Consider the following 14,084-nt stretch of genomic DNA (forward strand, 5'->3'; position numbering starts at 1 on the left):
ACACTAACATTGCAATTGTTTATTGCAACCAGCGAGGCTGAAATGGCAGTGGTAACAGGAGGACATTTTTGGCACAAAAGTCTAATGCATGAACACCCCTGGTATCACTAAATGTTAAGGTCACTGGAATACAATACACTCCCAGGTCTTTCTGTTGACAAAAAACAAACAGTACAGATAATGCCAGCCAACGACATATACTGTGAATTCAGTCTTCTGTCTGAACCTTCATCTGGACTATTTACACCAGGTTTTATCAAACTATGTGGCAATTCTCACTGATGGGGCATGATGGATAATAAGATCGAATATGGTTAGAAGTTCATTTAGACAACCTTTAGGAGGAAATGGCTTGACCCTTAATACTTTCTGCAAAGGCTATGGACAGTCTTAGGGGAGCTTCTGAATGATTTGGTCTTGTCCAGGTAGCATGAAAGAGCCCTAACTACAACAATTGTGTTTGCCCCTTGTTTCAGTGGCGCTTGGGGAAGAAAACTGGGAAATTAATCAACTGGATTTAAATGATTGAAGGAAAAACAAAATCATAGAAATGTAGGGCTAGAAGGGACCACAGAAGGTCATTTAGTCCAGACTTCTGTGCTGAGGCAGGACCACGTATACCTAGGCTATTCCCTACAGCTGTTTGTCTAACCTGTTCTTAAAAACCTCCAGTGACAGGGATTCCACAACATCCTTAAGAAGACTATTCTAGTGCTTAACTATCCTTAAAGTTAGAATGCTTTTCCTAATATCTAACCTACACTCCCTTACTGCAGATTAAGACCATTACTTCTTGTCCTACCTCCAGTGGACATGGAGAACAAATGATCACAGTCCTCTTTAGAACAGCCCTTAGCATATTTGAAGATTTATCAGGTTCTCCTCTCAGTTTTCTTTTCTCAAGATTAAGCTTGCCTCGTGGCTTTTAGCCCTTCCTCACAAATCAGATTTTCTAAATCTTTTATCACATTTGTTGGTCTCCCGTGGACTCTACAATTTTCCCACATCTTAAAGTGTGGCACCCAGAACTGGACACAATACTCCAGCTGAGGCCTCATCAGTGCCAGAAAGAATGGGAAAACTACCTTCCAAACCTTATATATGACACTCCTGTTAATATACCCCAAAATACTAGCCATTTTTGCCACTGTGACACATTGTTGGCTCATATTCAATTTGTGATCCACTATAATTCCCAGATCCTTTTCTGCAGTACTACTGCCTATCCAGTTATTCTCCATTTTGCACAAGTGCATCCACTTTTGCACATGTGCATTTGATTTTTCCTTAAGTTCACTACTTTGCACTTGTCTTCATTGAATTTCATCTTGTTAATTTCAGACCAATTCTCCAAAATGCTTCCAATCCCTCCCAGTTGGTGTCATTCGCAAATTTTATAATCAGACTCTCCACTCCACTCTAAGTCATTAACGAAAATGTTTGTCGTGGGTCTGGCCATTGACCCTAGACCTACTAGATATGTCCTCCCAGTTAGACTGTGAATCACTGATAACTACTCTGAGTATGATCCTTCAACCAGTTATGTACCCACCTTCGAATAATTTCATCTAGACCACATTTCTGTAGTTTATGAGAATGTCATGTGGGATTGTGTCAAAAGCCTTACTAAAATCAAAATCTATCAAATTTACTGTTCTCCCCCATCAACTAGGCCAGTAACCCTGTCAAAGAAGAATATTAGGTTGGTTGGAATGATTTGTTCCTGACAAATCCATGTTGGTTATGTTATCTTATGTTATCTCTAGGTGCTTACAAATTGATTGTTAAATGATGTGTTTCAGTCTCTTTCCAGGTATCAAAGATAGGGTGACTGACCTATCATTCCCCAGCTCCTCTTTTTTCCCCCCTTTCTAGTGTGACAAGATGGTCGATATAGTATGGTAGGTCCTGCGCTTTTCTTGGTGGGGGGGGGCTAAAATACCACCCCTTATCCCTGCTCTTGGGGCACCGAGGGCCCCACTAGTGGCCCAGGAAGGTGGTAAAGGAGGGAAGCGGGGGAGGGTCTGGGTTTGCTCCTCACTCTGAGTCCCAGCCCCTCTCAACCCCTGCAGGTTCTTACCCTCTTCCTCCTTGGGTAGGGTACCTTCAGTCCTTAAACGCTGGGGGAGGGAAATGTCCCTCCTCTGCTGAGGCAGGGTCTCCTTTACACCGGTTTTCTGTTCCTCCAAGTCTCACAGCACACCTCCAAGCTCCAGTCCTCTCTCCTTCCTCTTTCCCCCTGACTGCCTGAAGCAGGGGGTTTTATTAGGTTTCTAACAGGGCCTTAATTGATTACAGGTGCTCCAATTAATCTGCAGCAACCCTCCCTAGTCTACAGGGAACCACGCCTTAATTAACCTAGGGTTTATATACTTCCCTTCTACCACTTCCCACTACTCCCTGGCCCTCCTGTATCACACTAGATATATGTACTATGTTTGCCTTTCTCCAGTCCTCCGGGACCTCACCAGTCCTCCATGAGTTCTCAAAGATAATTGCTAACAGTTCCAAGAGCTCTTCAGCTAGTTCCTAGGTTGATTCAGTTACGCCCTGTGCCAACTTGAACATATCTAACTTATCTAAATATTATTTAACCTGTTCTTTCCTTGTTTTGGCTTGTGTTCTTTCCCCCTTGTTAATATTAACTGTGTTAAGCATCTAGTCACAATTAATCTTTTTAGTGAAGACTGAAGCAAAATAGGCATTAAAACACCTCTGCCTTCTGATTTCATTATTAGCTCTCTTCCCACTAAGTAGTGGACTACACTTTCCTTCATCTTTCTCTTGCTTCTAGCATATTTAAGAACGTCTTCTCACTGCTTTTTATGTCTCTTGCTACATGTAACTCATTTTGTGCCTTAGCTTTTCTGATTTTGTCCTTACATGCTTGTGCTATTCTTTTGTATTCAAAAACCTTTTTTTGAGGAAGGTTTCCTATCTGGTTGTCCCCAAGGAGCCCAATAAGGCCAAGACACTGTTTTAAGTGGCTAGAGGCTATATGGGTGGAAACCAGGGTGGATGTTTCTCATGAGATCCAAAAAGTGTAGAAGGAACAGGAGTACTTGTGGCACCTTAGAGACTAACAAATTTGTTAGTCTCTAAGGTACCACAAGTACTCCTGTTCTTTTTGCGGATACAGACTAACACGGCTGCTACTCTGAAAAAAGTGTAGAGGAGATACTCTATTGAAGATGCTTCTTATTGTATTTCTGGGTGACTGTCCCAGATCATATCTTCAGTAGATCTCCAGAAGTTTCTGATTCATCATGCTATCTTCTGTCTCAACTTTCTGAGCTCAATACCCTTTTCCCTGTGACTACTTTTCAATCAACTTTTCATTCCACTCCCCTATACACCTGTCCTCCATCCAACAGTCTCCCTAATGGCCTCTTCACTATACTTGACCCTCTTCTACTGCCTAATGCCAGTTTTCTTCACCTTAAACACCCAGCTAGAATCTCTCAATCATCGAGGAGAGAAAGGAAAATTTAGCTAGTTTTACAACAGGAAAGTGGAAAAAAATTGGGTTCAACAAGGTATGGGGAATAATTATTCTATAACTAGATGGTAGACCATACTTATGAACTTGTTGTCAATCCATCAGTATTACTACTACATTTCAAGTCACAATGGGGTTTTACAGATCCCTCTATTTGAGAGAGAGCTAAGAACAATTTTTTCCTCCTATATTAAAGTCTTCAAACTGTTGCTTAGAAGATTATAGATCGGTAAATTAAAAGAGCTATCGGTCAATCAAGATTTAAATACATGGAATATATATGTCAAAACAAAAAGTGAATGAGAAGCAGAGATTGCTTTGAAACACAAACATCTCTTCCTTATATAAGAGAAGAACATCAAATAGAAAAAACACAAGTTACTGTGGGTAACAATTGTAAATAATTTCTTGTTTGTTCTATAACCACAGTAATTTACAGAAAGAGCTCTGCAGTACACATCAGTTTATGCTGATTCTAGACTATACAGTTACACCTAAATGATTTAAGGTTGTAAAGTGCATTTACTCTGAGTATGACCAGTTCCTTCCTCCCTGTAGAGAAACTTCCTTTCTATTGAATCTAACTTCAATGAGAATCTCTCCTGGAGTTTTAGCTCCAATACTCACCCTTACGAGTCCATACATCTATTGCAGTTCTCAAGTGTGGAAGCACTGGCAGAACAACTCAAAATGTTCTAATTTTCTGAACCTTGTGGGATATTTTTTCAGCTTGTCCAGAAGCTTCTTCATATGTCACATCTAAAAATTTAGCTATACTACATTTACCGTGCTATATCAAATAAAGCAACTTTTCAGATTTGACAAATTCAACAAAGCTTTCTAAATAATTCTTTAGGCTGTTTGAGTTGGTTTACTAATGAACTATACTAAATTTACAGGCAGTGTCAGCCACAGCAATGCTCTACAACTACTTTAACAATATAAATTCAGACAAGCTAATGATCAGTAAGAAATATTTTATTTAGTTTTAAATATATCAAATAAATACTGTTCGACTTCAATTTTTACTTACCATTTTCACTATGTCAGCATATGCTGACTCAACAATCACACCACGAGTTGTTGAAACGTATTCAACCAGTTCATTCAATGTGGCTCTCTTAATTTCTTTGCTCTTCAGGTCTGAAACAGAGTCCATGAAGTCAAACAGTATACAACACTGCTGCAATTTCTGACAAAAGAGATCTTGCTGTTCATTTGAGGTGGCATCTATAAGCAGAAAAAAAGAAAAAAGCCACTTAAGTTTTTAGAAATCGAAGCACTGATTTCTAAATATCGTATCAGCCATAACTCAGTATTAATAAGGAAGATTAGTTTTGGGTGGCAAGCACAAGAGATCAACGTTCAATACGGTCACATCTAAAATCAAAATTGTTTGTGCCACTAACATGACATTTAACAGAGGTTTTGATGATATATCCACAGTAAGATTTTAAATGGGAAATACATAAAATGTAATTAACGGGGGGGATAGCTCAGTGGTTTGAGGATTGGCCTGCTAAACCCAGGGTTGAGTTCAATCCTTGAGGGGGCCATCTGGGGATTTAGTTAGGGATTGGTCCTGCTTTGAGCAGGGGGTTGGACTAGATGATCTCCTGAGGTCCCTTCCAACCCGGATATTCTATGAAATAGAGAAATTACGCTTTTTTAAAAAACTAAATGTATTCTACACAAAATTAAAAACAAGTACCAAGCCCCCCACCATCACCACAGAACTAACCACTCAGTCATGTGACTTGTTGCATTCCAGCCACTAATTCTTTATTACATTGTCTATTTAAAAATTAAAAAATCTGCAGGGCAGATACATATGGCTAAAAAAACAAGGTAACTCTCTTGCCATCATAGGATGAATGTATCAGTGGAGAATTGTATTTCACAGAATTTTCACAGAAACTATTTTATCCTAGATTTTCACATCTTAAATTAACTCATTAAGTTTCTCTAGTCTATTTTACTATTTAAATTCTCCAGTTTGAACAATATGTGATCACTTAAGACCATATGTTTGTCATGACTAGGGCAGCATTTTCATAAAGCATCAGTCTTTGTACATCCTCCCAGCCTGCTACTGAGCAAAATTCTTTCATTAATGCTACAATTTGGATCTGTGGCAGAGTGATGTTAATAGTTTTAGAGTATTAGAGTATTAAATTACTAAGCCATATTAAACTTACTGGAAAATAAATATTTTTTGCTCAAAATACTGTGACCCTCTGACTTCTGCATACAAAGTCACAACAAATGCAGGCACAGTTGTTATGGTTAATGACAAATGAATTCAACTTCACACCACTTAATTGAATTCAATGGGGCAGGGGAGGGGGAGATTTTCCCTTTTCTCACTAACTACTGTTTGTATTCTGGCAACACCAGTATGGAAGAGTCCCGTCAGTCTTTTAAAATACTATGTGCCACGCTGCAGAATTTTCGCTCCCATTTCTCTCTCTGGGCACACAGGCAGGCTTACCCAATTGAGAGTTTTCAGAAATGGAAAGCAGCTGTAGTTAGCCTGCCCTACCTTGACTATCTGATCAATATTGGCATGTCCTGTGGAGTGTCCAAATTGGTATTGCCACATCATAAAATAAGCAAATCAAGGAGAAGGAAAAACTACTTTGGTAACTGCTTCGCTGAAGATATACAGAATTCTTACTCTTGTGACACATGCTACCAGAGTGAGCCATGCAGGAAACTCCCCTTGCTCTTAAGGTTTTTGGCCCTCTGCAATTAAGCCAGCTGAAGGGCTCTGGTGTATGCTCAGAAGGACAGTCTTAGATATCTCAAAAGCCCCAAAATATTTCCTTAACTCTTACTAAAAGTGAGAATTAAGAGTTCTCTTAAATTCCAATTACATACAAATAAGTTTGTACAGACACCATCATTGCAAAATTCACTCTTGAAAAGTAAGTAGCGATATCCCAATAATGTGAAATAATAAAAGCTGTAGAGTGAAAAGAGTTAAATCCAGTGAGGGACAAGAGTGCAAACAACTTGTTCCCCACTCTACCCCCACACTTGGCTCAGTGCAGTAGGAGTCATCCTGAAAGACAACCCCCTGAAGGTGGAAGAAGAATTCAAGCTCCACATTCTTCAGAAATAGATTCTATGAGAAGAAAATGAAGTGGAATTCCTTCCTGGTCATGTCTGAATAATAATGGTTGAAAATGTATTTAGCACAGATAACGTGGCTGACTGAAATCTTCCTGCGACAAGCAATTGGAGCTCTCCTGTTTAGGATTACCATTGACCTCCAGACCTAGACCCAACTATATCAGATCCAAGGGGGCGGGGGGGGAATTGACCTAAAATACACAACTTCAGCTACGAGAATAGTGTAGCTGAAGTCGATGTACCTCACGTCCTCACGGTGCGGGGTCGACTGCTGCAGCTCCCCCGTCGACTCCGCTTCCGCCTCTTGCCGCAATGGAGTACAGGAGTCAATGGTAGAGCAATCGGGGACTGATTTATCGCGTCTAGCGGGTAGTGTAGATGTACCCTAGAGATACCATATCTACTGTTCTGTACCCTATTTGGAATTAATTGCATTCATGCACTGAGACAGAGTGAAGCACTCTAATTGTCCAAAGCAACATTCTCAGCCTATCAGGATGGGACTCTGCCATCCTAAGGAGAATAAGGAATCATCCATCTGGGACTCTAGAAAAATAAAATCATGCCCCACGACCTTGACCAAGACTTTGATACCAGAAGTACAGGTGAATTGCTACACATGCCTTCTTTCCCTGTGGATGGAGAAAGCATCCCTCACTAGCAGAGTTTTCCCTCAAAGAGAAACAAAGATCACTGCGGGTGTATCTTTATGTGAGTGGCAAGCCTCTGGGTCACTATTCTAAGACCACGAAGCCATCAGCACAGGTCTACCACAGATCTACTCATTCTGTGAGATATTTCTTGTCCATCTTGCTGAGTAAGTAGTCACCAGAAGAGTTTTGTGAGAGTCCATTCTCACTCCTGAGGGGTCATCTACATAGGTGGCACAGACCAGTATCTGTGAATGATATAGAAGACAGAAGTCTAATGACCCAATGATTCTCTTGTTTTGTGATAAAACATACCCCCTTTGTGTATTCATGACTGCCTCATTTTCAGAGTCTTGATGTACAGTTATAGTTTCTGGAAACCTCAGGTGACTCCAGAAAAAAGAAAATCCCTTCTGTCTGACTCTCCCTCCTAAATTGAATGCATATGAGGTACAATAGTCTGAATGAATGGGTATGAAAGTGTACATGATATACTGTGGTAAAAGCACTGGTGGCCATCAGAACCTGTCTAAATTAGTATTTCCACCACATGTTAAATCATGGGGAGAATTTTTTCAGAAAAGACAACGCCTTAAATAAAAAGGGAAAAAAAGATCAATATTTATTTTAAGGTAGAGACTGCCAACCAAAAGAAGATTTCAATCTAAATGTGGGGGTTAAAAATTTGAAATATAGTAATTGGAGAAAATGCTTCTAAAAAAAAAGTGAAAGTAAAGCAAAAAGTAAAAAACATCACATTGCTGCACTCTATTTTTACTGTCAACGTATTTTGTTAGTAGGCTACAAATATCTATTTACTCTGATGTATAATGTATTTTGTATGATACCAAGATACTAAAGTGATGTGAGCTCCCTAAATATTTTCAATACACAGATGAATTAAATTATTTCACTCACTATTAAAATAATTTGTATTTACAGTGGTTTTTAAGGGTTTTTAAAGTAAAAATTCACTATACAAACTTTTCACCTGACTTATATCCTGATATGAGGCTAATGTAACTAGCTAGTTTAAATAAATAAAATAATAATAATAAAAAAAGCTTACATTAGTTTTTAAAGCCTTTCCTTTCTAGAAGAGTATTTACCAAATCAGGCCTATAATTTTTATTATTTGCTCAGAGCTTCTGTTTAAATATGTTTTCAGGCAGGTAATTAAAAGTTTGCTCTGCTGCAGAGGTAATGGAGTAACCATCCATCAGCTTCAGTTAACAGTTGATCCATAAAGTTATACTGACTGGAAGTATTACACTAGGCAAGTACAGCGTAAGCCACCCTGCATGTTTGAAAGATAAGGTTGCCAAGCCTCCTGATTTTGCCAGGAGTCTCCCAGAGGCTACTGAAGCCAAACCGGGAGATTTTAAGTGCTAAAAGTCCGGTGGCACAGCGGGGCTAAGGCAGACTCCCTGCCGCTCCCTGAAGCGCTTAGCACGTCCCTGGGGGTCTCCCCGCGCTGCCCCCGCCCCAAGCCACCAACTCCACAGCACCCATTGGCCAGGAACTGCCTTAGGAGCCATTGCCAGAGAGATATGCTGGTCGCTTTCAGGAACTGCCTGAGATAAGCGTTGCCTGGTTGGAGGCCGCATACCTCATCCCCTCCCACACCCATCCCAGCCCAGAGCCCGCACCCCACATCCTCTCCTGCACCCAAAACTCCCTCCCAGAGCCCGCACCCCAACCCTCTGCCCCAGCCCAGAGCGGGCACCCCCTCCCGCACCCCCTCCCAGGGCCTGACCCAAACCCCCTGCCACTGCCTGGTGAAAGTGAATGAGGACGGGGAAGAGTGAGCAACAAAGGGAGGGGGGATGGAAGGGATAGGGCAGGGCAGGGGCGTTTGGGTTTGTGCCATTAGACAGCTGTCAACCATATTGGGAGAGGATGACTTAATATCTTGAACACCACTGTGCACTACACACACACACACACACAAAAATTCTTAGATCTTTACTGAAGATCACAATTCAAACAAAACTATCACTCAATCTGAAAGCCTCAACAGTTCTCAGAGTAAGAGGCAATTATGAGAGAGTAATTATGAGTTTTTAATAGCATATGTATTAAAGTGAGTCAAAGCTAAAGTTTATTATTTCTATCACAGAGTTGCAAAATATTATAAACTCAATTTTTCAATAATGCCCAAGTCATTGTTAAATTTATCTGCAAGCAGAATGCAAATCTGATTTTAATTAAAATCACACATCTTAAAATAAGTAGAACATTTATTTTAGTTCTAGAATAGCACAAAGTCTGCCCACCCTTGTGGTTTTCGTGAACTCCCACATCTCCCAATAGAATGTTTCTATTGATAGAAAACTTCTATACATAACGTTTGAACAATTTACCAGTCACGTATTAGCTAGATGCAGATACAAAAAGATTTGGGGGCATGGGGAGCCACCGCCAAGACCCAGGAAAAGTGTCTTGGAGAAGGCAAGTTTAGTGTTCTCCAGATGCTGAAAAGGGAAAGTGACTGGCATCTTACCAAGAATCCTGGAATCTCCGCTTGGGAGTTAAATCTTTCTATCAGACTCTGGCACGATTACATATAATAAAGCTGAATTACAAATCTAATCTGCTTCTTAAAAACAGTGAAAGGAACAAACCCACTCATGGTTTGTCAGTCACATGAAAGTGGAAAAATTTATAATAGATTTAGAAAATTATTTCTGAAGCAAATTGTAATCTAAACAGAATTTGTACAGAGAAAGGATGACTACAAGGAAATAATTGCATTTTGTCTTCCGAGTCTTCAAGTAAAGAAATGGAAAGTGAAAGTTACCAAATTTTAGAAAGAGCTCTGATTAGTTTATGATGTACTTGGATTCTATAGTGATAATGCTGTACAACTGCCTGTAAGTAAAAAACAGCCATGTGTGCTTTTGATTCTCCTTGCTACCATGTCTCTCACACCATTTTGATTGAATGTATTTGTCATTCGCAGAATCTCATTTCTGTGTATACGCTATCACAAAATCCTCATTTCAATTTCTACCTTTCTAATTTCTCACTCCTTCATTTTTACTTATTCATATTTCCTTTCCCATCCCACACCACATGATACCGCCACCTCCAACACACTTGTGAATGCTCCAGAAAGAATCAGTAAGTAAATGGAATTTGTGCTCCTAAAGTAACAGACACTTCTGAAAATCCTCCCCTAAAACCTTCAAGTTTTTTGTTGCTTCAACAACCTTGCAAAACTCTGAAAAAGACAAGGTTCAGAGAGATGGTGAATCAAATGGACATGATTCCTAACTTTTCAAGAAACAGCTATTCACCTCTGCTTGTTCATAGACTTAAGTACTCTTGGTAGAAAAAATGTAAATGTTGATTTAGTGTTGCTGGATTTTATCAGTCAAGCATAACTTGAATCTTGTATAGAAATTTTTGCCAAGCACAGCATAAAGGTACAAAACCCCACAGTTTAATAAGAGTATTCAGTTGAGTAATCAGATATAAACTTGAAAAAATGGTAAACAATACCATTCCCTTCACGGTTTTGTTTTGTTCTAAAGTAAGTTTCCAACTTCAATCGTTTTAAAAACAGCAACATGACACCAACCATTTGATATTAATTCAAAAAAGGAAGGTGTTGCCTCTGTTAGAATGCTGTTACCATTTAAGCAAAAAGGATAAAATGCATACTAAGTTTGTGGACTGAAATGCCTCTGTGTTCTCTCTTTGCCATCTACCAATCTTAAAACCTATTAATTCATCATAAGCAGTAGAACGTTCAGTAATTTTTTTAAAAGGCTCACTATCATCTTTTAAAATAATTTATCCTACACTTTGGCAACGTTAATTCTGCAATTGATTTACAGAACTGGTATACAAAAAGGCTAACTGAGTTTAGAGTAAAACTACAGAGTAACTCCTATTATTATTACACATAGTTAAGTAGAGCTGTCATGCGATTAAAAAAAATTGCAATTAATCACACTGTTAAACAATAAAATGCCATTTATTTAAATATTTTGTGATGTTTTCTATATTTTCAAATATATTGATATCAATTACAACACAGAATACAAAGTGTACAGTACTCACTTTATATTTATTTTTGGTAACAAATATTTGCACTGTAAACAAAAGAAATAGTATTTTTCAATTCACCTAATACAAGTACTTTTATGCAATCTCTGTCATGAAAGCTGAACTTACAAAAGTAGAATTATGTACAAAAAAACCTGCATTCAAAATAAAACAATGTAAAAATTTAGAGCCTACAAGTGCAATCAGTCCTACTTCTTGTTCAGCCAATAGCTCAAACAAGTTTGTTTACATTTTCAGACGATAATCAGCCCAATTCTTAATTACAATATCACCTGAAAATGAGAACAGGCATTTGCACGGCACTGTTGTAGCCGGCATCCCAAGATATTTACATGCCAGACGCGCTAAAGATTCATACATCCCTTCATGCTTCAACCACCATTCCAGAGGACATGCGTCCATGCTGATGGATTCTGCTCAATAACGATCCAAAGCAGAGTGGACCAACACGTGTTCATTAACATCATCTGAATCAGATGCCACCAGCAAAAGGTTGATTTTGTTTTTTGGTGGTTTGGATTTTGTAGTTTCCATAACAGAGTGTTGCTCTTTTAAGACTTCTGAAAGCATGCTCCACACCTGTCCCTCTAAGATTTTGGACGGCACTTCAGATTCTTAAACCTTGGGTCAAGTGCTGTAGCTATCTTTAGAAATCTCACATTGGTACCTTCTTTGCGTTTTGTCAACTCTGCAGTGAAAGCGTTCTGAAAACAAACATGTGCTGGGTCATCATCCGAGACCGCTATAACACGAAATATATGGTAGAATGCAGGTAAAACAGAGCAGGGGACAGACAAGTCTCCCGCAAGGAGTTCAGTCACAAATTTAATTAACACATTTTTTTAACGAGCATTGAAGCATGTCCTCTGGAATGGTGTCCGAAGCATGCAGGGGCATACGAATGCTTAGCATATCTGGCCCCGTAAATACCTTGCAATGCCGGCTTCAAAAGTGCCATGCAAATGCCTGTTCTCATTTTCTGGTGACATTGTAAGAAAGAAGATGGCAGCATTATCTCCTGTAAACGTAAACAAACTTGTTTGTCTTAGCAATTGGCTGAACAAGAAGCAGGAGTGAGTGGACTTGTAGGCGCTAAAGTTTCACATTGTTTTGTTTTTGAGTGCAGTTATGTAATAAAAAAAAAATCTACATTTTTAAGTTGCACTTTCACAACAAAGATTGCACTACAGTACTTGTATGAGGTGAACTGAAAAATACTATTTTTATCATTTTTACAGTGAAAATATTTGTAATAAAAATATACACTTTGTATTCTGTGTTGTAATTGGAATCAATATATATGGAAATATAGAAAAAACATCCAAAATATTTAATACATTTCAATTGGTATTCTATTTAACAGTGCAATTAAAACTCCGATTAAATAGAGATTAATATTTTTAATTGTAATTAAATTTTTTGAGTTAATTGCGTAAGTTAACTGTGATTAATTGACAGCCCTAGTAATAAGAGATTCAGGTTTTGGGTTGGTATGTCGCCCCAGGCATATCTTCAAAAAGCCTGCCTAGGGCCCGGCGGTTGTCTCAATAACCCTGACCCCTGGTTGTTAGGAGCTTGAGACTGGTGATGCTGATTCTGGTTTCTGCCCCTTCTCCTATTGTAGTGCTGCCCAGAATGCCCTTGATACAGTCGGGACATAGGTTTGGACTTAAAGCGTTTATGCTAGGTGGCTGGTGTATGCAGCCCCAGAGATTTCAGAGTGGCTCAGGAGTCATTTAAACTGTTCAGCTTCGAGTCCGTTTTCTCTGAAAACAAAGTGGAGCCCTCGAAAGGGAGGTCATGAATAATCTGTTGAATCTCCCCCGGGAGGCCTGCAGCCAGGAGCAATGGTGCATTGCAATCCCTGAGGACATGCTGTGGGTTGCTGAGTCCACCAAGTCCATCGTGGCCTGCAATGAGGTCCTTGCCACCCCCTTGCCCTCATCCACCAAGGCCGAGAATTCGGACTTGGAGCCTGCTGGGACAAGCTCCATAAATTTAGACATTGTATCCCAGGATTTAAAATTGTAGCAACTGAGAATCGCCTGCTGGTTTGCAATACGAAGCTGAAGCCCTCTGGTGGAGTATACCTTCCTCCCAAAGAGATCCAGCTTCTTTGCATAGTTTGCCCAGGGAGTGGGCCCCTGCTGCCCTTGCATCTCCCGCTCATTGACCACCACCGCTACCACGGAGTCCGGTTAGGAATGTGTAAAGAGATATTCGTACACTTTGGAAGGCACAAAAATATTTCCTTTCGACCCCCTTTTGCTGTGGGGGTCAGAGAGGCCGGTGTTTGCCATAAGGTCTTAGTAGTTTCCTGAATGGTCTTAATCAGAGGACAGCCACCCTGGTGGGGCCCACGGGGAGTAAGATGTCCACCATAGGGTCCAACACCTCGGTGACCTCATCCATCTGGATACCTAGATTCTGTGCCCAAAGTTCCAGGTGGGCTCTACTGTCCGCTGGGGGAGGCCCCAAAAAGGTTCCTGCCACTGCCTCATCAGGAGGCCCGGGCCAGAGTGGGACTTTTCTGCCCGTCCAGCTCATCGAAACGGTCCCAGTCATTTGCGGCTATGCCCGACTTGACGCTGTATGCAGCACCGGCTGTGGCGTCGACTGTGGTGCCAGCCATAGTGACAGTGATGTACGCGGTGGCAGCGCTAGTAGTGGTAGCCATGGCGGTGCCAGGAGAGAGCTCCCTGATCCTGGATGCAGCTCGTCCATCA

At 40.2% G+C, this 14,084-nt stretch overlaps 1 protein-coding gene across 1 annotated transcript in view; it reads right to left on the reverse strand.

Moving 5' to 3' along the window:
* PPP2R5A (protein phosphatase 2 regulatory subunit B'alpha) overlaps window positions 1-14,084 on the reverse strand; it is a 113,304-nt gene that overhangs the window by 64,975 nt on the left and 34,245 nt on the right. Inside the window, exon 2 of the mRNA XM_034764527.1 lies at window positions 4,533-4,729. Coding sequence (XP_034620418.1) covers window positions 4,533-4,729 — 197 coding nt within the window. The remainder of the gene's footprint in view (window positions 1-4,532; window positions 4,730-14,084) is intronic.

The sequence above is a fragment of the Trachemys scripta genome, chromosome 3, assembly GCF_013100865.1.
Source record: "Trachemys scripta elegans isolate TJP31775 chromosome 3, CAS_Tse_1.0, whole genome shotgun sequence".
NCBI classification, from domain to species: domain Eukaryota; kingdom Metazoa; phylum Chordata; order Testudines; family Emydidae; genus Trachemys; species Trachemys scripta.